Genomic DNA, 25,498 nt, shown 5'->3' with positions numbered 1-25,498 from the left:
ATCAACACTATAGTGTGGGTCTTTTTTATTCTTTCTATCTTTTGGTTTGTGTGGTCTCCTTATTTACCTCCGAATGGCTCATGGGATACATTCTGATTGAACTTATGTAAGATTTAGTGTTAAAATGGCTTTACCAGTTGCTCTACGTATTATGGTTAGACATTAGATTCACTTTGTGTTTCTTTTACTACTAAAATGCTTGGTTCTTTTTGTCTTTTTTTCCCACCACTATTTTTATTCAGCCACATGTCCTGGGTGGACTATTCTTTATTTTCCGTTTCAACCTCTGATGTTGAACAATTGTTCATTATTATTTATTGTGATTTTTTCTAATGTTATAGACTTCCTTGAAAAAGGCATTGTCCTGCCGAAACGTCGGATCATTTTTTGACGTCTGTTGAAATACCGGCTGAGTGTTGTGAATAAATATTTTTTCAAAGTCAATCTACTGTGGATTAATTTTTGAGTGCCAAAGGTTTTTCTTCTACATCAATAATCAGACAGCACAAGTCCGATTTATACGTTCATCTGCATGAGCTCTTAGACTATATTCACACAGCCATATTTTGGGTTCGACTGCATTCCGGGGAAAAAACTGACCTTACACTGACATCACTGATGTTATTGAATATGGCTGTTTAGATGATCATTTTCCATATGGACTGAGTGCTTGCGTGAAAAAAATTTGCAGCATGCACTAGTGTCTTCCATATTTCCATATTTTTTTTGGAAGTGCATTTGAACAGCAAGGTGGCTTGTTGTTGAAGGGAAATAGAGGGAAAAAAAAAATCTATAAATCTTCAGCATAGCGAGTGTGAGCGAGCTGAGTGTGACCTGAGCATAAGTGTGGACGGCGGTAAGTGTGACTTGTGATTCAGTGAGTTTGGAATCAGGGAGTTTCCAAGGGAGGAATTGCTGTCTGTTTTTAATTAATACTTGTATTTATTTTTTATATAATGTTTCTGTGGTGCAATCCCCATTAGGAAATGTGCTCCACAATTGTTAATGCCATCCAGTGCACATTTTGCCTCATGTATGCAGTCCTTGATCAGCCGGTCGAGGGTGCATACTGCTGTGCGAGATGTGAGCACGTTGAGCATTTGGAAGCCCAGATTCTGGATCTAAATGTGCAGCTGGCAACACTGAGATCCATAGACAATATGGAGAGGAGTCTTCTGCTCACAGAGCAGACGCTCAATGGGATAGATGAGGAGGGGGATGGTAGGATGGAGCTGCAGGACAGTGAAGTAGGTAGCTGGGTGACATTCAGAAAGCGGGGTAGAGGGAAGAGTGCCAGGGAGGCTAGTCCTGATCTGGCACACCCCAATAAGTTCGCTAAGTTGGCAGATGAGGGGGGGGCCAGTACAGGGGCAGCACTGCTGCAGCCAGGCATGTCCTCTGAAAGCCGGAGGAGTGACTGCTCCAGTAAGGAGGGAAATAGGAGAGCAGGGCAGGCCAGACAGGTGCTGGTAGTGGGGGACTCAATTATTAGGGGAACAGATAGGGCAATCTGTCACAAAGACAGGGATCGTCGAACGGTGTGCTGCCTACCTGGCGCTCGAGTCCGACACATCGCTGATCGGGTGGACAGATTACTGGGAGGGGCTGGTGAGGACCCAGCGGTCATGGTGCACATTGGCACAAATGACAAAGTTAGAGGTAGGTGGAAGGTCCTTAAAGATGATTTCAGGGAATTAGGCTGCAAGCTGAAAGCAAGGACCTCCAACGTGGTATTTTCCGAAATACTGCCTGTACCACGTGCCATGCCAGAGAGGCAACGGGAGATTAGGGAGGTTAATAAGTGGCTCAAGAATTGGTGTAGGAAGGAGGGGTTTGGGTTCCTGCAGAACTGGGCCGACTTCTCAGTGGGCTACAGGCTCTACGCTAGGGACGGGCTGCACCTCAATGGGGAAGGTGCAGCTGTGCTGGGGGAGAAAATGGCTAGAAGGTTGGAGGAGTGTTTAAACTAGGGATTGGGGGGGAGGGTATTCATTTTATAGGAGGGGAAGAAAGTGCAGATAGAGACCTGGGCACAAATAAGGAAGTTGGGGGTGGCGGTGGCATGGGGGTGGGGTTAGAACAGCTAATAATTTAAGAAAGAATAGAGGTACAGAGAGGAACATCAAGTGCATGTATACTAATGCCAGAAGCCTCACCAACAAAATGGACGAATTAGAACTAATGTTGTTGGAACATAATTATGACATGGTGGGGATATCTGAAACATGGCTGGATGAGAGCCATGACTGGGCTGTTAACTTGCAGGGCTATAGTCTGTTCAGAAATGACCGTACAGATAAGCGAGGGGGAGGGGTGTGTCTGTATGTAAAATCCACCTTAAAACCCATCCTGCGTGATAATATAGGTGAATCTAATGAAAATGTAGAGTCCCTGTGGGTGGAGATAAGGGGAGGGGGAAAAAATAATAAATTACTGATAGGGGTTTGTTATAAATCTCCAAAAATAATGGAAGCAATGGAGAATATCCTCGTAAAGCAAATAGATGAAGCTGCGACTCAAGGAGAAGTCATTAGTATGGGGGACTTCAACTACCCTGAAATAGATTGGGGAACAGAAACCTGCAGTTCCAGCAAAGGTAATCGGTTTTTGACAACTATGAGAGACAATTACCTTTCACAACTGGTTCAGGACCCAACAAGGAGGGGGGCACTGCTAGACCTAATAGTAACCAACAGGCCAGACCGCATATCAAATATAAGGGATGGGGGTCACTTGGGGAATAGTGATCACAAAATAATAAGTTTTCAGGTCTCCTTTAATAAGATGTGTAGTAGAGGGGTGACAAGGACACTAAACTTCAGGAGGGCAAATTTCCAACGGATGAGAGAGGATCTTGGTGCAATTAACTGGGACTATATCCTGAGACATAAAAGTACACAAAGAAAATGGGAGACGTTTATTAGCATCCTGGATAGGACCTGTGCACAGTATATACCGTATGGGAATAAACATACTAGAAATAGGAGGAAACCAATATGGCTAAATAGAGCTGTAAGGGGCGCAATAAGTGACAAAAAGAAAGCATTTAGAGAATTAAAGGAAGTAGGTAGTGATGAGGCATTAAATAAATATAGAAAATTAAATAAATTCTGTAAAAAGCAAATCAAGGTAGCAAAGATTGAGACAGAGAGACTCATTGCCAGAGAGAGCAAAAATAACCCCCAAATATTCTTTAACTACATAAATAGTAAGAAACTAAAAAATGATAGTGTTGGCCCCCTTAAAAATAGTCTGGGTGAAATGGTGGATGAGGATGAGGAAAAAGCCAATATGCTAAATGACTTTTTTTCATCAGTATTTACAAAAGAAAATCCCATGGCAGCCAATATGACTAGTGATAAAAATTCCCAATTAAATGTTACCTGCTTAACCCAGCAGGAAGTACGGCGGCGTCTAAAAATCACTAAAATTGACAAATCTCCGGGCCCGGATGGGATACACCCCCGAGTACTGCAGGAACTAAGTACAGTCATTGATAGACCGTTATTTTTAATCTTTAAAGAGTCCATAATAACAGGGTCTGTACCACAGGACTGGCGTATAGCAAATGTGGTGCCAATATTCAAAAAGGGGACAAAAACTGAACTCAGTAATTATAGGCCAGTAAGCTTAACCTCTACTGTGGGTAAAATCCTGAAGGGCATTCTAAGGGATGCTATACTGGAGTATCTTAAGAGGAATAACCTCATGACCCAGTATCCGCACGGGTTTACTAGGGACCGTTCATGTCAAACTAATTTGATCAGCTTCTATGAAGAGGTAAGTTCCGGACTGGACCAAGGGAGCCCAGTGGATGTAGTGTATATGGACTTTTCAAAAGCTTTTGATACGGTGCCACACAAAAGGTTAATACATAAAATGAGAATAATGGGGATAGGGGAAAATATGTGCAAGTGGGTTGAGAGCTGGCTCAGGGATAGGAAACAAAGGGTGGTTATTAATGGAGCACACTCGGACTGGGTCGCGGTTAGTAGTGGGGTACCACAGGGGTCAGTATTGGGCCCTCTTCTTTTTAACATATTTATTAATGACCTTGTAGGGGGGGCATTCAGAGTAGAATTTCAATATTTGCAGATGACACTAAACTCTGCAGGGTAATCAATACAGAGGAGGACAATTTTATATTACAGGATGATTTATGTAAACTAGAAGCTTGGGCTGATAAATGGCAAATGAGCTTTAATGGGGATAAATGTAAGGCCATGCACTTGGGTAGAAGTAATAAGATGTATAACTATGTGCTTAATTCTAAAACTCTGGGTAAAACTGTCAATGAAAAGGACCTGGGTGTATGGGTAGATGACAAACTCATATTCAGTGGCCAGTGTCAGGCAGCTGCTACAAAGGCAAATAAAATAATGGGATGCATTAAAAGAGGCATAGATGCTCATGAGGAGAACATAATTCTACCTCTATACAAGTCACTAGTGCGACCACACTTAGAATACTGTGCACAGTTCTGGTCTCGGGTGTATAAGAAAGACATAGCTGAACTGGAGCGGGTGCAGAGAAGAGCAACCAAGGTTATTAGAGGACTGGGGGGTCTGCAATACCAAGATAGGTTATTACACTTGGGGCTATTTAGTTTGGAAAAACGAAGGCTAAGGGGTGATCTTATGTTAATGTATAAATATATGAGGGGACAGTACAAAGACCTTTCTGATGATCTTTTTAATCATAGACCGGTGACAGGGACAAGGGGGCATCCTCTACGTCTGGAGGAAAAAAGGTTTAAGCATAATAACAGATGCAGATTCTTTACTGTAAGAGCAGTGAGACTATGGAACTCTCTGCCGTATGATGTTATAATGAGAGATTCATTACTTAAATTTAAGAGGGGACTGGATGCCTTTCTGGAAAAGTATAATATTACAGGGTATATATATTAGATTCCTTGATAAGGCGTTGATCCAGGGAACTAGTCTGATTGCCGTATGTGGGGTCGGGAAGGAATTTTTTTCCCCATGGTGGAGCTTACTCTTACCACATGGTTTTTTTTTGCCTTCCTCTGGATCAACATGTTAGGGCATGTTAGGTTAGGCTATGGGTTGAACTAGATGGACTTAAAGTCTTCCTTCAACCTTAATAACTATGTAACTATGAGACTCATCTAGTCAAGTCTATGTGTGCACACAAAAAAATCATATCAGATCAGAGGTTGTCAAATAGATTATGAATATTTATTGTCAATGTTTGCATGGTTTTTACACAAATAGTGCATCATCAATCAATTTCAATTCTGTTTGTTGACTGATGCAACTGTCAGGAAGTGACCGAATCATGGCTGCACATTAGTCGTGTGTAGTCAGCTGTTCGGCAGTCTCAACACATGCGGGAATTGCCTAACAAACAGGTAATCCCTGCATGTGTTGCGGCTGTCGACCATCCGCGAAACATGCAGACGCGGGAACTCGAACATAGTATTCTAACACACCGGAAATTCTTGATCAGGACACGAGCAAGCTCAGATAACACCTTATCCGAGCAATCTCATTCATCACTATTAGGTACTCATTCACAAGTCTTATTTTCTCATACGAGTGCTATCTGTGGTTTTCACTGGTAACACTCGTGTTTATAACAGTCTATGGGGCTGTGCACATGTCCGATTTTTTTCTTGGACCAAGCAGTCTGCAGAAACTAACAGAGACAAGTTTAATTTTGATCACAATCAACAATGCAAGTCTATTGGTCAGTGATAAATTTGCTCCACACTTGGATGACATCTGTGTGGTCCGATTTTCAAAGACTGTCAGAAGGAAGAAGGTGGAGAAAATTTATTGCAGACATTCAGCTCCCAAAAAACAGACGTGTGAAGAGCTCCAAGGACTATAATGGGTACATGGTCTTCTGTACTTGATAGAACAAGTACATGAAAAATGGATGTGTGAATGAAGCCTGAGGTTGAGCTCAGACAAGGGCTAAACATTGTGGAGCTGTCACATCCGAAAAATGCAAGCATGACGGGCTCCATGCGCCCATCCACATGATCCATGATCTGCCTGCTATTTACATGCACTAGTCTTGTCCATAAATTAGACCAGACTAGCACATGTTGTGCTTCTCCCGCACATACCGGAGTTCCATGAGGGTAATTTCTCCTGTGCACAGGCACATAACCTAATATTGGTCCATGCACTGATCAAATGTGGTGTGTTGCCCACTCGGAGCAAAAAAAATATTCACGTGAACGTTCACTTACCTTGCACGTTTCTCCACGTATGTGTAGTTGGCGCGTCCTTAGTGAAAAATACAAGGTGACATTTTATTTTTTCGGACACCATTTGGTGCCTCATTTTTTAAACCGTGCAAGAGTGAAGGCAAACATGGTCTTTATGTCACAGCCGTAACGCGGACGTGAGGCTACTGAGTACCACAGAAGTCAAGAGCCTCTAGGGTTATCAAACTGGCTGTTTTTGTTCTTTTTCACTCAGCTTCTGTATGAGATTTGCAGATTTTTCTGCAAGTAAAATCCACATCAAATGAACAGAAGTGCACGAAATATTTGGAAAAAAAAGTGGTTTCACTTAAAGTTCCAGCTTCCAGGCCCCGTACTTTAATTAACAAGCTGCTGAATTTTGCGGTGAAGTATTACACAGCAACGCAGTTCTTCTCCTAAAATATAATGAAACACCACAGAAATGATTTAGGCTTCCTGCCGTTCTCCAGCTGTTGTTCATTGCTGGCCTCCGCTATAATATTAAGCCGAAGTTTAAAGCCCCAAAAAATACAGTTGAAATGAATTATCGCGGCAGGCCAATAAAGAAAGCCGCTAATGTATTTCATTTACAGTTTTGCACAGGATTAGAAAAACATGCCTGAATTCTTCCAAAAACAGCACCACACTTGTCCACAGGTTGTGTCTGCAGCTCAGCTCTTTTCAAGTGTGGCACTGTGTTTTGGAGGATAGCGGCCATGTTTTTTCAAAACCTGTAGGATCTTTTATCATAGAGGTTTAGCAACCAATCACATTGAAGAGCTCAGTTTTGGGGCCTTTTGGAAAATTCATTTTAATCCAAATTTAGCTCAAATTTAAACTTGGTTGCTCTAAGTAACTGTTCAATTTTTGCATTCTTCTAGTTTTAATAAATCCCTTTTTGAAATAAATACTTAATAGGGTTGTGCAGTACTAGAAAAACAAAGCTGTTGTCATCTAACAATGGACAGTGCCACACCGGTCTGCAGGTTATGTGATGTAGTGCAGGTCAGCCCTTTGATTATTGGAGTGGAACTGCAGCGGCTCGAAATCAACAATACAAGTCACTGGCGTGTGAAAAAAACGGATGATACCTGAGTGTGGATTTTTTATTTCTTTATTTCTCCGCATATGAGAATAACGGATGACATTCGGAAAACACTCTGCTCAAAACAATCCGTACGTTTTTTTTTCATACGTGGAAAAAGCGGACATGTGAATGAACCTCGAAGGACCTGGTATGGTCATTATGCAATACATGGATAACTTATTGATTTCAATGAGCATGGCGCAATGCTTCGTTGTTCCTGCGGGAGTGCTGCAGGGAAACTTAGCTCCTGCTGCCAGGGGTTCTATTAGCCCCTGTGGCTCCCCCTCTGGGTGTGGGCACAATAGGTCTGGTGTTGTATCCTCTCTAATATTAGCAGCTTCTTCTGCATCAAGTCCCAAAATGACTCATTGATGAATGAAATCTATTTTTGCTGTTGCCATCACAGTGAACACCTTGCAGCCTAGAATTATTGCCAGGTGTAGCTCGTGCTTTTCACAGAGAGCAATGTAGGGTAAGGCATTAAGACAATTGACCTGTTAACGGTGTGCATAGTTGTTGTCTTTGTGCATCTACTGTTCTGCACCGGTGTGTTCGCTAATCATACCAAGCTGGCATTTTCTGTTTTATCCCTGCAGGCATTTTATGTTTCGATCCACAGTACAGAGATTCCCCACAACTCACTTTATTCCTGTAAGTAATGTAATATTTTCTTAGCTGCCATTGAATGTCTGGGACAATAGGTTGCTTGCCTTCCTTCACCCCCTTCCATTAGTCTTGGGTCGAGTCCCCAACCTCAAGTGATACTGAAATTACTCTGCTGACCCTTCACAGTCTACACAGCAAAGTTGGAAAGGTTACTGTGTGTTCTCAACTGGAATAGTTCAGTTTTTTTATACCAGTGGTCACTTAAAAATATGTTTCTAAAGGTGGTTTCACATTATGTTCAGGCACTCATTGAGTGGCCTCTTCTGAGCTTACATCCAAACCCCCGCAAACAGGATTTGGAAATATAGGGCCGTAGCCTATAATGGTGCCGGCAGACGGAACGTGCTCTCTGCCGTGCATCATTTTTTGGGCATATACGCCTACTGGATGCGAACACTCAGACACAGTCTACTACGTCAGCCTACAGTAGGGGTAAATGCTCGAAAATGATGCACAGCAGAGCATACATTCATTTTGCCAGCACCATTATAGTCTATGGCCCGTACGTCCAAATACCGTTTTGCGGGGGAAAGTGGGGAGTCAGACGTGGCGCCAGGCCACCAAATGGATGCCTAAACACAGTGAGAAAGAACCCTAATAAAACATGATTTTCCAGATGCCTAAGGAAACACAGCACATTTTATGACACAGTATAATTTGCTTTGGCAGCAGCTGCCTGACACTGATTGCTCAAGTTAAGTTTACTGTCTACAAATAACTCCAAGTCCCTCTGAGTGTCAGTTTTACCAGGTGTAAAGTTTAGAAGTTGTAGAACTTGTGCATAACCTCACTCTATCTATATGAATGTCTCTGTACTTAAATATTGTGTGTGTGTGTATATATATATATATATATATATATATATATATATATATATATATATATATATAATTTATTTTTTCATAAGGTTTGTCTAAGATAAAGCTACTTAAAGTAATTCATACAGAATTAGACATACTGTATTTATTTCCTAGCAGTATCTGGGCTGAATCTTGACCCCTGCAGTTCCCCAATTGATACACAACCCCACAACCTAAATGGACCCAATGCTTTATTTTTCATTCCTATTTTTATGATTGGCATAGAACAAGCTTGCACAACATATGGCCCAAGGGTCACATCTGGCCCACCGAAGGATGGACTCCTTTTTCCTGTATTCAAATGTATTTGCTTGTTTCTGCCACGAGTACATTTGAACATTGTGGCGCCAGGACTGGTGCAAAGGAAGGTCCATCAGCCCCAGACCCAGCGTGCAGCAGCGTGATGAGGTCAGCACACTTCTGATGTCATCACACTACTGCTGACATCTGACCTCCAAAGCACCACAAAGGAAAAGAGACGGCGTGGCCAATAGTAAGTGGCTTTGATGAAAATATATATACGGTATGTGTTAAGTTCCCAACCAAATGCCAAATAGCACTATGCTGTCCTAAAGGGCAACAAATAATTCATGCTGGCAGACAGAAATGATAAAACTCACTTAGATGCATTAATCAAAGCCTATGCTTGGACATATTGCTGGAATTGCAAAAATAACTTGTCCGTGTTATTAGCGTTATTTACCCATGCTTGGAGTCCTGCCTTGGCATTGGTCCCTTTCCTCAACGTACGTTTCGCGTTCGTCGCTTCTTCACATTATAAGCATATGTAAAGTCAATGCACTGTAAAACTCTGGTATTTATAGAAAGTCTGGCTGTCAGCACAAAATAACAAAAGACTGACTGGCACACCCAGGCTAGTGTGAATAGGTGAATAGTAGGAGCAGCCACCTTCATATATAATATACAAAAGAAGTTGCACTCTATCGTGCTAAACCATGTTAATGTGAAATATATGAAATATGAATAGCAATACGGCTTCTGAATATTAGGAAAAAAATTAGACGCTTTGCACATAATTTGCCCAATTCATGTCTGCCCATCAACCAACATCAAGGTGGTCTCAAAAACTGATGGGTTCCTACATTTCAATGTGAATACCTCTCTTAGGCTGATGTCTGAATTCCTCGGTGAATGTGGACACCTCTCTGTAATGCCTACATTTATGGGTAGGTAGGAATCTGCTGTAATTAAAATTATCACATGATGAAGGGCGGAGTGCTTGGTCAGTAAGTTAACTTACAAATATCAAAAGATTGACTGGCACATCCAAGCTGTTTTTTTTTGTATATTGTATATGGAGGTAGCTGCTCTTAGGATACTGTCTCACAGTGGCACTTTGATCGCTACGACGGTACGATCTGTGACGTTCCAGCGATATCCATACGATATCGCTGTGTCTGACACGCAGCAGCGATCAGGGACCCTGCTGAGAATCGTACGTCGTAGCAGATCGTTTGGAACTTTATTTCATCGCTGGATCTCCCGCTGTCATCGCTGGATCGTTGTGTGTGACAGCGATCCAGCGATGCGTTCGCTTGTAACCAGGTAAACATCGGGTTACTAAGCGCAGGGCCGCGCTTAGTAACCCGATGTTTACCGTGGTTACCATCGTAAAAGTAAAAAAAACCAAACAGTACATACTCACATTCCGGTGTCCTTCAGGTCCCTCGCTGTCTGCTTCCCGCACTGACTGACTGCTGGCCGTAAGGCAGTACAGAGCACAGCGGTGACGTCACCGCTGTGATCTGTTTTCACTTTACGGCGGCACTCAGTCAGTGCGGGAAGCAGACGGCTAGGGACCTGAAGGACACCGGAATGTGAGTATGTACTGTTTTTTTTGTTTTTACTTTTACGATGGTAACCAGGGTAAACATCGGGTTACTAAGCGCGGCCCTGCGCTTAGTAACCCGATGTTTACCCTGGTTACCCGGGGCCTTCGGCATCATTGGTCGCTGGAGAGCTGTCTGTGTGACAGCTCCCCAGCGACCACACAATGACTTTCCAACGATCACGGCCAGGTCGTATCGCTGGTCGTGATCGTTGGAAAGTTGCAGAATGTGACAGTACCCTTAGAATGCACCTAATCACACTAGCTTGGATGTGCCAGTCAGTCTTTTGTTATTTGTATGTTAGCTTATTGACCGAGCACTCTGCCCTTCGACATGTGGCGGATTTTAACTACAGCAGGTTCCTACCTACCTATAAATGCAGGCTTTACTGAGAGAGGTGTTCACATTCACCCAGGAATTCAGACATCAGCCTAAGAGAGGTATTCACATTGATAAGTAGGGACCCATCAGTTTTTGAGATCACCTTGACGTTGGTTGATGGGCAGACATAAATTGGCCAAATTATGTGCAAAGCATATAATTTTTTCCTAATATTCAGAAGCTGTATTGCTATTCATATTTCATATATTTCACATGGAGATCCTTTAGCACGACAGATTGCAACTATTTTTGTATAATGTCAGCACAAAATGACTGTTCCAACCAAGCACAGGTACTCGGTGCGCCCTGTGAGTGGCCGAGCTGTTTGGGGCATCTTCCCATCTACTGTACTTGTTCTGCATCTATCATGTCTTGATTGACAACTCTGGCTTTACAAGGGTCAGAAAAAAATGGACATAGTTGGAAACCAAGTAGGCGGGAAGGTGCAGTTATGCCAAGGGTATACTTAGTGCCTGTGCTTAGTCTGCACAATCATTTTATGCAGACTCAATTAAAAAAGAAAATTAACGCTGGCCGTACACATTAGATATATGGTATATCTGCCAAATACTGCCCTCAGCAGAACAAGGGTAGAAGCTGCTGCCAGATTCTTCTGAGAGCGGCCCATATCAAAAGGATTTTCCAATCATATTCCAAAAGAACCGAAGCACCAGATCCTTTTCTTCATGTAAAACTTTACTCTTATTCTTTGTAACAATACCTAGTTATGCATTTTTTTAAATAAAAAAACCCTTAAGTTTCCAGGCAGAAAAGAATCTGGCGCCTCGGATCTTTTGGAATATGATTGTCTTAATTAACTTGGCAGGAAGCTGAACCGAGTAAGCCCTGAGATCATTTAGTGGTGAATGAGATTCCCTTGTAAATAGTGTTGAGCGATACCGTCCGATACTTGAAAGTATCGGTATCGGAAAATATCGGCCGATACCGGCAAAGTATCGGATCTAATCCGATACCGATACCCGATACCAATACAAGTCAATGGGACTCAAGTATCGGACGGTATCCCTGATGGTTCCCAGGGTCTGAAGGAGAGGAAACTCTCCTTCAGGCCCTGGGATCCATATTAATGTGTAAAATAAAGAATTAAAATAAAAAATATTGATATACTCACCTCTCCGACGCAGCCTGCACCTTACCGAGGGAACCGGCAGCCTTCTTTGCTTAAAATGCGCGCGTTTACTGCCTTCCGTGACGTCACGGCTTCTGATTGGTCGCGTGCCGCCCATGTGACCGCGACGCGACCAATCACAACCAGCCGTGACGTAATTTTCAGGTCCTGAATGCCTAGAATTAGGCATTCAGGACCTGAAAATTACGTCACGGCTGGTTGTGATTGGTCGCGTCGTGGTCACATGGGCGGCACGCGACCAATCAGAAGCCGTGACGTCACGGAAGGCAGTAAACGCGCGCATTTTAAGCAAAGAAGGCTGCCGGTTCCCTCGGTAAGGTGCAGGCTGCATCGGAGAGGTGAGTATATCCCTATTTTTTATTTTAATTCTTTCTTTTACACATTGATATTAATCCCGATACCGATTCCCGATATCACAAAAGTATCGGATCTCGGTATCGGAATTCCGATACCCGCAAGTATCGGCCGATACCCGATACTTGCGGTATCGGAATGCTCAACACTACTTGTAAAGCAAAATGATTGGGTGATTAAAATCCATCTGTCCCCTGCATATGTTAACGGGGGAGAGTAATGGAGACCCTTATACACAACGGATAGCTGTCCGGTCCTATTGAAATGAGAACATTCATTGTGTATGGCCAAATTTACTTTGTTCTGGGCTAATGGTCATACTACATTAAAGGGTTAATACACACACACAAAACTACATGCATACATACATGCAGGACGCATACGCATACATACAGTCAAACATATAGAACATGTCGCAATAATCCTGTACGGTAAACACACTTTTTTGTCTGCCGTCAAGCCCATTCCTGCCTCGCACACGCAAGGATTAGGTAAATAATGCATTGAAATTTTAGATTTGTTTGCCTTACACGGTTTAGGTTACATCTGCTTGATACGCGCGCAGGGTATCCATGGTTCCCTTTTCCACAACCTGCTGTTTGTGAGCTCAGGGAGTATTAGCTCCGGGCGTCCCTATTGTCACCCTTTTAACTGGCTCGGAGGGAAAAGTCAATGGTGTAACCGCCAAGTATTATTTATACACTGCTATACATTTATAACACCTAAGATCAAGCAGAAAGCCATCATACCTGTGTTATAGCAGAAATAAAGGACCATGGAACATGAGGACTATGGTGTAACTCCAGTGCAGACCTATAGCCAGCGGAGAATATTGCCGTGATGACATATGAGAGTATATGAACACGGCGGCAGTTCACTCTCTGAGCTTTTCCTGCGGCGGCATTTTATTTTACATCCTATTTATGTCTTTTGCAGCGACTTAGCCGCCAGCATTTTATTTAACAAATTGTATGTATTAATAGTGAGCTGTTTTCAAGTGGAAACTGCCAGAAGATTTGTTAGGTCACAACTTTAAGCCACTTTACGGATTTAAAAAAAAAGTTACAAAAGACTACACATGTGCACAGCTAGTCGTTACTAGATCACTCTACGTATGTCGATTCTTTTTAGCATTTTTAAGTGCTTTTTTAGGTGGGTTCAAGGTGGAATCTATCTGAAAAATTCATGGTATGAACCAGGGGCGGACATACCATTGGTGCAAGCTATACAGAAATAAAGGTGGCCCCAACTTCCATCTCCAAAGTACTAAACAGCTTTTCTCACATACACATTATTGGACGGCAAAGGGCCCATGTACTGTTCTTGTACAAGAGCCCAATTCTATCCCTGGTATGTATGTATTTTGTAGCAATGAAGGAAAGTTAAGCTGGTGGACCCTAACGGCATGTGCCTCATCATGCATTTTGTGTACGACTAGGTGAGCTTTGACCTCCAAACTAAACACATTGATATAACTTGCCTGCCATCTTGCTGATATGGTACAACTCGCTTTCATTAGGTCAGTGAGAGGAATCTACAACTTCTGTCAGTGTTACAGTGATCCATAGTTTCCTAAAGGAGATTCTCACTAAAAAAAAAAGTGATTGAGAAGTGCCATCATTTTCCAGCTGTCACTCAGAATAACAGGCCACAGCACTTGAAAATGCAAACTTTGCCAGATCTTCACATGTAAATCAGGAAAATTCACAAGAACACTTCCTTGAAGAGAGTTTTAGATATTCTTGACCATACATGAGCAATGTCCATTTATCAGTGGTCCACGGAAAGGAGTATGGCCATCGTGACCAAGTCAAAAAGAGCCGTTAAGAGAAGAGTCATGGTGTATGACACAATATTTTAAGGAAATCCATATTTCATGCACTCAGGTACTGCACTATCAATGGGTATTAGTTTAAAGGGAATCTGTTAGTAGGGTCAACCCTCCTAATTCGTCTATATGGGCATGCAGGTTATAGGAAGCTGAATAAAACAATACCTTGATTTCTGCAATGCGATGTCTTATTCTGAAACAGACTATGGTATGGACACTATTCTCCTTGAGAATCTGCCTCCAGAGCTTATTTTACATGAAAGGGGACGTTACCAGTGACAGACATGACATGTAGATCATGAGAACAAACTATCAGTCATTACATGTCTCACACTGGGGATTCCACAAAGCTCTGTCCTGGCCCCATTATTGCTCAACATTGTTATAAATGATCTAGGCCAGGGAACTAAAGGTACACTAATAAAATTTGCAAACAATGCAAAGATAGGAGGGATAGCTAATACTACACTATGTTCCAAATTATTATGCAAATTACATTTTATCAGATTTTCCTAAACGGTCGGTGCAAATGACAGTCTGTCTAATAAAAGTCATCACCCGTTAGATTATACATCAAATTTTATTGAAGAAACCTCCCAATGATAACAGTATAATCTCCAAAATGAATAAAAACTCAAGATGCCCTGTTCCAAATTATTATGCACAGTAGAATTTCTAGACATTTGATATGTTTTAAAGAACTGAAAATGCTCATTTGTGGAATTTGCAGCATTAGGAGGTCATATTCACTGAACAAAAAAGCTATTTAACTCCAAAACCTCCTAACAGGCCAAGTTACATGTTAAAATAGGACCCTTCTTTGATATCACCTTCACAATTCTTGCATCCATTGCACTTGTGAGTTTTTGGAGAGTTTCTGCTTGTATTTCTTTGCATGAAGTTGGAATAGCCTCTCAGAGCTGCTGTTTTGATGTGATCGGCCTCCCACCTCATAGATCTTTTGCTTGATGATCCTCTAAAGGTTCTCTATAGGGTTGAGGTCAGGGGAAGATGGTGGCCACACCATGAGTTTATCTCCTTTTATGCCCATAGCAGCCAATGACTCAGAGGTATTCTTTGCAGCATGAGATGGGGCATTGTCAGCATGAAGATGATTTTGCTCCTGAAGGCACGTTTCTGCTTTTTAGACCATAGAAGAAAGTTGTCAGTCAGAAACTCTATATACTTTGCAGAGGTCATTTTTACACCTTACCAGCTGTTTCCCATGATTCTGGCCCAAAACATGACTCCTCCACCTCCTTGCTGACGTTGCAGCCTTGTTGGGACATGGTGGCCATCCACCAACCATCCACTACTCCATCCATCTGGACCATCCAGGGTTGCTCAACACTTATCAGTAAACAAGACTGTTTGAAAATTAGTCTTCATGTATGTGTGGGCCCAATACAACCATTTCTGCTTGTGAACACTGTTTAGGAGTGGCCGAATAGTAGGTTTATGCACCACAGCAAGCCTTTGAAGGAGCCTACACCTTGAGGTTCGAGGGACTCCAGAGGCACCAGCAGCTTCAAATATCTGTTTGCTGCTTTGTAATGGCTTTTTAGCATCTGCTCTCTTAATCCGATGAACTTGCCTGGCAGAAATCTTCCTCATTATGCCTTTATCACCACAAACACATATGTGCTCAGATACAGCCACAAATCTCTTAACAGTACGATGATCACGCTTATGTTTTTGGAAAATTTCTAATGTTTTCATCCCTTCACCAAGGAATTACACTATTTGATGCTTTTCAGCAGCAGAGAGATCCTTTTTCTTTCCCATGTTAGTTGAAAACTGTGACCTGCTTAATAATGTGGAACATCATTTTTAAGTAGTTTTCCTTTAAATAGAATCACCTGGAAAACCAATTACATGTGTTTAAGATTGATTTCAGTGATCCATTGAGCCCTGAGACACAATATCATCCATGAGTTTATTTGAAAAACAAAACAATTAAATCTTTATGACACTTAAATCCAATTTGCATAATAATTTGGAACACAGTGTAGAGAAGTCAGAGAAAGGATTCAGAAGGATCTAGACAAGCTTGAATAATGGTCAGCGTTTAATAGAATGGTATTTAACAGAGAAATGCAAGATTCTACGTCTGGGCAAGAAAAATGAAAAGGACATCTACAGAATGGGAGGAACAGAACTAAGCAACAGCATGTGTGTCAACAGTGTGATGCAGCAGCAAAAAAATGGCAAACACAGTTTTAGGATGCATTAAGAGAAGCATAGAGTCTAGATCAGGTGAGTAATTATCCCCCTCTTTGGTCACACTTCATCTGGAATACTGTGTCCAGTTCTGGGCACCACATTTTAAAAAAGACATAAAAAAAACTAGAGGAAAGGCTACCAGGATGGTGAGCAGACTGCAAAGTATGTCCTACGAGGAATGGTTAAAGGATCGAGGAATGTTTAGCTTGCAAAGCAAAAGGCTCAAAGGGACTTAAAGGGAACCTGTCACCCCCAAATCGAGGATGAGCTAAGCCCACCAGCATCAGGGGCTGATCTACAGCATTCTGTAATGCTGTAGATAAGCCCCCGATGTATCCTAAAAGATAAGAAAAAGAGGTTAGATTATACTCACCCAGGGGCGGTCCCGATTCGGTCCGATGGGTGTCGCGGTCTGGTCCGGCGCCTCCCATCTTCATCAGATGACGTCCTCTTCTGGTCTTCACGCTGCGGCTCCTGCGCAGTGCAGTACTTTGCTCTGCCCTCAACAGGGCAGACAAAGTACGCCTGCACCGGAGCCGCAGCGTGAAGACCAGAAGAGGACGTCATCCTATGAAGATGGGAGGCCCCGGACCGCGACGCCCACCAGATCAAACCACCCGCCCAAGTGAGTATGATATAATCTCTTTTTCTCATCTTTTAGGATACATCGGGGCTTATCTACAGCATTACAGAATGCTGTAAATAAGCCCCTGATGCCGGTGGGCTTAGCTCACCCTCGATTTTGGGGGTGACAGGTTCCCTTTAATAACTGTCTTCAAATATCTGTAGGGCTGTCACAGTGTAGAGGGATCATCATTATTCTGATTTGCACATGGAAACATGAAAATAGAATCAAACAAGGGGAGAAGATACAGATTAGATATTAGAAAACTTTGACAGTGAAGGTAGGTAATCAATCAGTGGAACAGGCTGCCACGAGAGGTGGTGAGTTCTCCTTTAATGGAAGTTTTCAGCCAGAGGCTGAACGGACATCTGTCTGACATGGTTTAGTGAATCCTGTATTGAGCAGGGGGTTGGACACGATGACCCTGGAGGTCCCTTCCAACTCTAAAATTCTATGATTCTAATGCCCTCTTTCATTTAAAATAAGCTCTGGATGCAGATTCTCATGGAAATTTATGTTTGGCCCATAGATCTTACCAGCTCATTTACAGTGGCATGTAAACGTTTGGGCATCCTTGGTCAAAATTACTGTTATTGTGAACAGTTAAGCAATGTTCTCTTAAAGGTCTAAAGATAAAGATGACACATTTCCTTTGTGTTTTAAGCAATATATATATATATATATATATATATATATATATATATATATATATAGTCATTTCTTTTATAATTACAAAAAAAGAAAATGGGCCAATGCAAAAAATGTGGGCACCCTTGGAGATTTGCTTGCTCAGATAACTTTGACCAAAGTTTCAGACCTTAATTAGCCTGTTAGTGTTATGGCTTGATCACTATCATTATTCGGAAAGGCCGGGTGATGCACATTTCCCAGCTTTATAAAAACCCAGCCTCCTCTAACATTGTGCCAAAAAACAGCAGCCATTGGTTCTTCTAAGCAGCTGCCTAACACTCTGAAAATGAAAATGGTGGAGGCCCACAAAGCAGGAGAAGGCTATAAGAAGATAGCAAAGCGGTTACAAGTTGCCCTTTCCTCAGTTTGTAATGTAATTAAGAAATGGCAGTTGCCAGGAACAGTGGAGATCAGGATAAGGTTTGGAAGACCAAGCAAAATTTCAGTGAGAACTGCTCATAGGATTGCTAGAGATGCAAACTAGAACACCTGCTTGACTGCAAAAGACCTTCAGTAAGATTTAGCAGATTCTGGAGTTGTGGTACATTGTTGTACTGTTCAGAGACACTTGCACAAATATGCCCATCATGGCAGAGTCATCAGATGAAAACCTCTCCTGATTCTTCACCATAAAATTCAGCATCAGAAGAATGCAAAATAACATCTAAACAAGCATGATGCATTATGGAAACAAGTCCTGTGGACTGATGAGGTTAAAATAGAACTCTTTGGCCACAATGGTCAATGGTATGTGTGGAGAAAAAATGATACAGAATTTCAGAAAATAATATCTAGCTTACCAATAAGCATGGCGTTGGATCAATCATGCTTTGGGGTTGTGTTGCAGCCAATGGCACAGGGAACAATTAATGGGTAGAGGGAAGAATGGATTCAGTGAAATTTCAACAAATGCTTGATGGAAACATAGCATCATCTGTAAAAAAGCTGAAGTTGAAAAGAGGATGGTTTCTACAAATGGATAATGATCCTAAACGCACGTCAGAATCCACAATAGACAAACTCAAAAAGCACAAGCAGAAGGTTTTACAATGGCCCTCACAGTCCTCTGATCTGAACATCATTGAAAATCTATGGCTAGATCTCAAAATAGCAAGACGACCCAGGAATCTCACAGAACTGGAAGAATTTTGCAAGAAAGAATGGATGAAAATCCCTCAAACAACAACTGAAAAACTCTTGTCTGGTTACAAAAAGTGTTTACAAGCCATGATACTTTCAAAAGGGGGGGTGCCACTAGGTACTAACCATGCAATGTAACCAAACTTATTTTTCGGCCCATATTCCTTTTTGCAATTTTTAAAATGTAAATAAATATATATATATATACACTCACCGGCCACTTTATTAGGTACACCATGCTAGTAACGGGTTGGACCCCCTTTTGCCTTCAGAACTGCCTCAATTCTTCGTGGCATAGATTCAACAAGGTGCTGGAAGCATTCCTCAGAGATTTTGGTCCATATTGACATGATGGCATCACACAGTTGCCGCAGATTTGTCGGCTGCACATCCCAAAGATGCTCCATACAAGGCAGGATGGATCCATGCTTTCATGTTGTTTATGCCAAATTCTGACCCTACCATCCGAATGTCGCAGCAGAAATCGAGACTCATCAGACCAAGCAACGTTTTTCCAATCTTCTACTGTCCAATTTCGATGAGCTTGTACAAATTGTAGCCTCAGTTTCCTGTTCTTAGCTGAAAGGAGTGGTACCCGGTGTGGTCTTCTGCTGCTGTAGCCCATCTGCCTCAAAGTTCGACGCACTGTGCGTTCAGAGATGCTCTTAGGCCTACCTTGGTTGTAACGGGTGGCGATTTGAGTCACTGTTGCCTTTCTATCAGCTCGAACCAGTCTGCCCATTCTCCTCTGACCTCTGGCATCAACAAGGCATTTCCGCCCACAGAACTGCCGCTCACTGGATTTTTTTTCTTTTTCGGACCATTCTCTGTAAACCCTAGAGATGGTTGTGCGTGAAAATCCCAGTAGATCAGCAGTTTCTGAAATACTCAGACCAGCCCTTCTGGCACCAACAACCATGCCACGTTCAAAGGCACTCAAATCACCTTTCTTCCCCATACTGATGCTCGGTTTGAACTGCAGGAGATTGTCTTGACCATGTCTACATGCCTAAATGCACTGAGTTGCCGCCATGTGATTGGCTGATTAGAAATTAAGTGTTAACAAGAAGTTGGACAGGTGTACCTAATAAAGTGGCCGGTGAGTGTATATATATATATATATATATATATACAGTATATATATTTGGTCTAAAATATGAAGGAAATGTGTCATCTTTAACTTTAGGCCTTTTAGAGATAATTTTATCTTCAACTTTTGTAAGTGTTCACAATAACAGTAATTTTGACCCAGGGTGACCAAACTTGTACATGTCACTGTACATATTAAGATAAACGTGGATTACTCTGGAATAAAACATCAGATATCAAGGTACAACTTAAGATGATGGATCTTACAGACTGATTCTCCTTAAAGGGAACCTGTCAGTAGATTCATGCTGCATGAACCACAGGCAGAATCAGAATCTGGCTGACTGATAGTAGGTGAGTATGTCTTTTCTCTGAAATGCTACAATATTTCAGACGTAACATAGTTTGAAAAGGCAACTGGGGACTACAGGAAGAGACCTGACTGGTCAGGTACACCGCCAGCTTTTCTCACCTTGCTCCAGTTTACTGACAGCATTTCAAAGTAAGCGATCACAGGCTGCAGTTGCATATTGAGGTTCTGATTTATGCTGCCCGTTGTCCAGGCAGCATGAATCTAATGGCAGGTTCCATTTAAGCAGTAGTGTTTCTAAAGGAAAGGAGCCTTAAGGAGAAAATCAGTATAAGGGAAGGACCAATTCTGATTTTGCATGGGCTCCCTTCTCCCCAGGACGTAATGGCTATGAATAACTTTGCACTGTATTTTAGGTAACTTTATAATTAGTCCTAACCCTTTCTGCTTAAGAGTGTGTATACGTCCCTCACTGAACCAGCTGGTTTGCAAAATCTGAATTCTGACTCTGATGGATCTCTGCTTTTCTCCTCCTTTTTTCAGTGTTAAAAAGTATCTGAGGTGTTAGGCAAGGGAGGGGATTGTACATGGCAAATCAGAGTGTGGAGAGGAGGAAAAGCATCCAAGCTATCAGGGAGGGCAGACCACACAAGACCTCACATCCAGTGTGTATTATTATAATAAGAAACACCCTCACAAGATAAATGTCTGATACTAGGAGCAGGTTGGAAACAAAATACCAGAAGGTCTGAAAACGGATGAAGTTTCCAGAGTCCAGACTGAAACTTTTTTTCTATAACTAAATGTAACCACTAACACAAGTAAAAAATCTTTTCTTCCATGTCAAAGGTGTCCATAGCCTTCAAGTCTACACCTGGCATTATAAGTTTTATCACTGGTGTTACTGTCATTTTGTGACGCTAATTTCCGCCTGTGTCTGATTCTGTGTCTCTTTCATTTCTCCATGTTGTTATTTTTATGATAGAAAGTACCATAATATATGATATTACGTCTCCAGAGGCCCAGTGTGCAGCACGATGAGTTTCTGTTGTTAACACTCATGCAGCACAATCTCCTGTAACTTTTACCATCAGCGAGTGATGCTCTTTAAGTAGAACACAAATCTCCTCTGGATTATTGCTTTTCTTACGATTCATTCCTGCATTCAAGGTACAAAGCTTCCTCTATTCCCTTCTGTAATGTCTTTGAAATTAATTCTAGTTTTTTTTTTCTTCGTTCTTACTTTGGAAGAAGACGGTTTCTATTTTTTTGTGCCACACTTCACATCACACATTCTCATCAGAGCTGACATTTAACCAAGTGATATCATAATGTGATTAGAAATGCGCATTTTCTGGAAGGAGAAGTTTACTTTAGTGTGTGACTTGTCATTTTAGTGCTGTAACGTTTTTATGGATAACTGGATTTCTACTAGTTATCAGCCACAACCGTGAAGGCAGATAAATACCGAGTAACAAGTAACCTTGTTCTGAGCATTCATCTCCATCATAATAGAAATGTCTGTTGTAAGGACAAAACGGGTAAAGGAAATGATGCAAACAATCAGATTACAGAATATTAATGGTGAAGTGTCCAGTTTACTTAGATTATAGTTTAGACTTATCACATCAATTAGACCAATCCCATTGTTGGGATAAGCCGTGCCATGGGTATTTTATCCTCTCTCACTAGTGCAAAAAAAAAGCCAAAACAGCCAAAAGTGAATATTCATGTTTATGGAGAATTTACAAGATTATTTATTTATCTTTGCTTATATAGCACCATTATATTCCGCAACACTTTTCAGACATAATCATCCTCACAATCTAAGTTCCCTATCAGTATGTCTTTGGAAGACTCTGGGGGGAACTGGAGAACTCGGAGAAAACCCACATAAACATGGGGACAATATACAAACTCCTTGTAGATGTTGTCCTTGGTAGGATTTGATCCCAGCGCTGCAAAGCAACAGTTCTAACTGTTAGCAGGTACCATACTCTGAGAATATTATTATTATTATTATTATTATTATTATTATTAATAATGGCCTTCAGCGCGATCTCATGCCGTGGCAACTTGATAATGAACACTCTGTAGGAAGACCGATCTGCATGGTCTTCTCCTCCGTTATCTTGATTGTATCAAGCCATCGAGTTGCTGGTCTTCCTCTTCGCCTTGTTCATTCTATTCTTCCAAACATGATGTCCTTCTCCAGTGATTGCTCTCTTCGTATGATGTGTCCAAAATAGGCAAGTCGTATTTTGGTGATTCTTGCTTCTAATGATATGTCTGGCTTGACTTGTTCCAAAATTTGTTTGTTCTTCTTACCATCCATTGTATTGATAGAATCCTTCTTCAGCACCACATTTCAAAAGCACTGATTCTTTTTTTTGTCTTGTTTCTTTATAGTCCAGGTTTCGCATCCATTTGTTACTACAGAAAAGACCAGATTACCGTATATACTTGAGTATAAGCCGAGATTTTCAGCCCACTTTTTTGGGCTGAAAGTGACCCTCTCGGCTTATACTCGAGTCAGTGTCGGTGTGGGGTCAGCGGGTGAGGGGGAGCGGCGGCTGTGATATACTCACCTGTTCCTGGCGCTGTCCCTGCATCTCCGATGGTCTCCGGGCAGCTCTTCCTGTGTTCAGCGGTCACGTGGTACCGCTCATTACAGTAATGAATATGCACGCATATTCATGACTGTAATGTGCGGTACGTGACAGCTGATGCCGCCAGCTCCCGGAGACCATCTGACAGTGAGACGCTGCCAGGGACCGCGCCGGGAGCAGGTAAGTAGATCAGGGGAGGGGGAGCATTGCGCGATAGTCACCTGTCCCCCGTTCCATCGCTGCGCGCTGCTCTGTCTTCCGTCCTCTGGCTGTGACTGTTCAGGTCAGAGGGCGCGATGACGCGATTAGTGTGCGCGCCGACCTCTGCCTGAACAGTCAGTGCAGAGGATGGAAGACAGAGCAGCGCGCAGCGATGGAACGTGGAAGGTGACTATCGCAAGTGCCGGGGGCCTGAGCGAAGAGAGGTGAGTATGTGATTTTTTTTTATTTTAATCGCAGCACCAGCAAATGGGGCAAATGTGTGGAGCATCTTATGGGGCATAATATGAGGAGCATCTTATGGGGCATGATGTGTGGAGCATCTCATGGGGCCCCTAATGTGTGGAGCATCTCATGGGGCCCCTAATGTGTGGAGCATCTCATGTGGCCCCTAATGTGTGGAGCATCTCATGTGGCCCCTAATGTGTGGAGCATCTTATGTGGCCCTTAATGTGTGGAGCATCTCATGGGGCCCCTAATGTGTGGAGCATCTCATGGGGCCCTTAATGTGTGGAGCATCTTATGGGGCATAATATGAGGAGCATCTTATGGGGCATGATGTGTGGAGCATCTCATGGGGCCCCTAATGTGTGGAGCATCTCATGTGGCCCCTAATGTGTGGAGCATCTCATGTGGCCCCTAATGTGTGGAGCATCTCATGGGGCCCCTAATGTGTGGAGCATCTCATGGGGCCCCTAATGTGTGGAGCATCTCATGGGGCCCCTAATGTGTGGAGCATCTTATGGGGCATAATATGAGGAGCATCTTATGGGGCATGATGTGTGGAGCATCTCATGGGCCCCCTAATGTGTGGAGCATCTCATGTGGCCCCTAATGTGTGGAGCATCTCATGTGGCCTTTAATGTGTGGAGCATCTCATGTGGCCCCTAATGTGTGGAGCATCTCATAGGGCCCCTAATGTGTGGAGCATCTCATGGGGCCCCTAATGTATGGAGCATCTCATGAGGTATAATATGAGGAGCATCTTATGGGGCATGATGTGTGGAGCATCTCATGGGGCCCCTAATGTGTGGAGCATCTCATGGGGCCCCTAATGTGTGGAGCAACTCATGTGGCCCCTAATGTGTGGAGCATCTCATGGGGCCTCTAATGTGTGGAGCATCTCATGGGGCCATAATGTGTGGAGCATCTTATGGGGCCATCAACCTTTATGCAGCATTGTATGGGGCAAATGTGTCTATGGAGCATCTTATGGGGCCATTATTAACCTTTGTGCAGGATTATATGGGGCGTATTTTGTATGGAGCATCTTATGGGGCCCTATAATAATTATAGGGGATAATCCAGGAGACTCTTTGCGTGGAACAAGACAATAGGACACAGTTTTATAAGTGGTAAAGTTTATATTATCACACGGTGATTCAAACAGGTGCAGAGAGAAACTCAAGTCCACAACACTTGGTGCAAATAATAAACGCAGCAGTCAATAGGAAACTTCAGAGGTAGATGCAAACAAACAGAAAGTCTATGAAGCACAGTTATTTTTGAGGAAACTTGACACAAATAGATCCTTGACTTAGTCCAGACACAGATAGATATGCTATAAGGCAGTTCAAATCATATCTTAGCTCAACCAGGGAGCTGGTTAATAGTCTCAGGTTTTGCAGAGCAGCAAACAGCTTACATGTCCAACAAATGCAGATGGAAGTAACACGAGCAGCAGATGAAGGAGGATTACTGAACACTGGTGTATGCAGCAGGAACTCAGAGCAGAGTGGCAGGATCTCCAACACAGGTTCACAGGAGCAGGTGCAGGTGCAAGGCCAGGGAGTAATCAGGAGCTGGATGCAAAGCAGAATAATCTAGCACAGACTGAAGGCTGGGGTGGAGTTTTACAGCAGGAAGACAAGTGCACATGAGACCAAGGACGCCATGTTGGAAAAGGGCAGTAATGCACAAAAGGTAAAAAATGTTCAGAGTCCTGACTGGCCCTTCATGATCTGTATGGAACATTATATGGGGCTCCTGATTCAATATGGATATTCAATAACCCGTAACCTACTGAAGTCTCAATTAATTTTACTTTTATTGGTATCTATTTTTACTTTTGAAATTTACCGGTAGCTGCTGCATTTTCCACCCTAGGCTTATACTCAAGTCAATAAGTTTTCCCAGTTTTTTGTGGCAAAATTTGTGGGGTCAGCTTATACTCGGGTCGGCTTATACTCGAGTA

General features: G+C 42.5%; 1 protein-coding gene across 2 annotated transcripts in view; it reads left to right on the top strand.

The window, feature by feature from the left end:
- STPG4 (sperm-tail PG-rich repeat containing 4) overlaps positions 1-25,498 on the top strand; it is a 131,992-nt gene that overhangs the window by 59,740 nt on the left and 46,754 nt on the right. For both annotated transcript variants that reach the window (XM_077292240.1, XM_077292239.1), the window contains exon 5: positions 7,904-7,958. In XM_077292240.1, coding sequence (XP_077148355.1) covers positions 7,904-7,958 — 55 coding nt within the window. The remainder of the gene's footprint in view (positions 1-7,903; positions 7,959-25,498) is intronic.

Source organism: Ranitomeya variabilis, chromosome 2 (assembly GCF_051348905.1).
Source record: "Ranitomeya variabilis isolate aRanVar5 chromosome 2, aRanVar5.hap1, whole genome shotgun sequence".
Taxonomy (NCBI): domain Eukaryota; kingdom Metazoa; phylum Chordata; class Amphibia; order Anura; family Dendrobatidae; genus Ranitomeya; species Ranitomeya variabilis.
The sequence above is the reverse complement of the archived record's forward strand: the minus strand, read 5'-3'. Positions and strand labels throughout refer to the sequence as shown.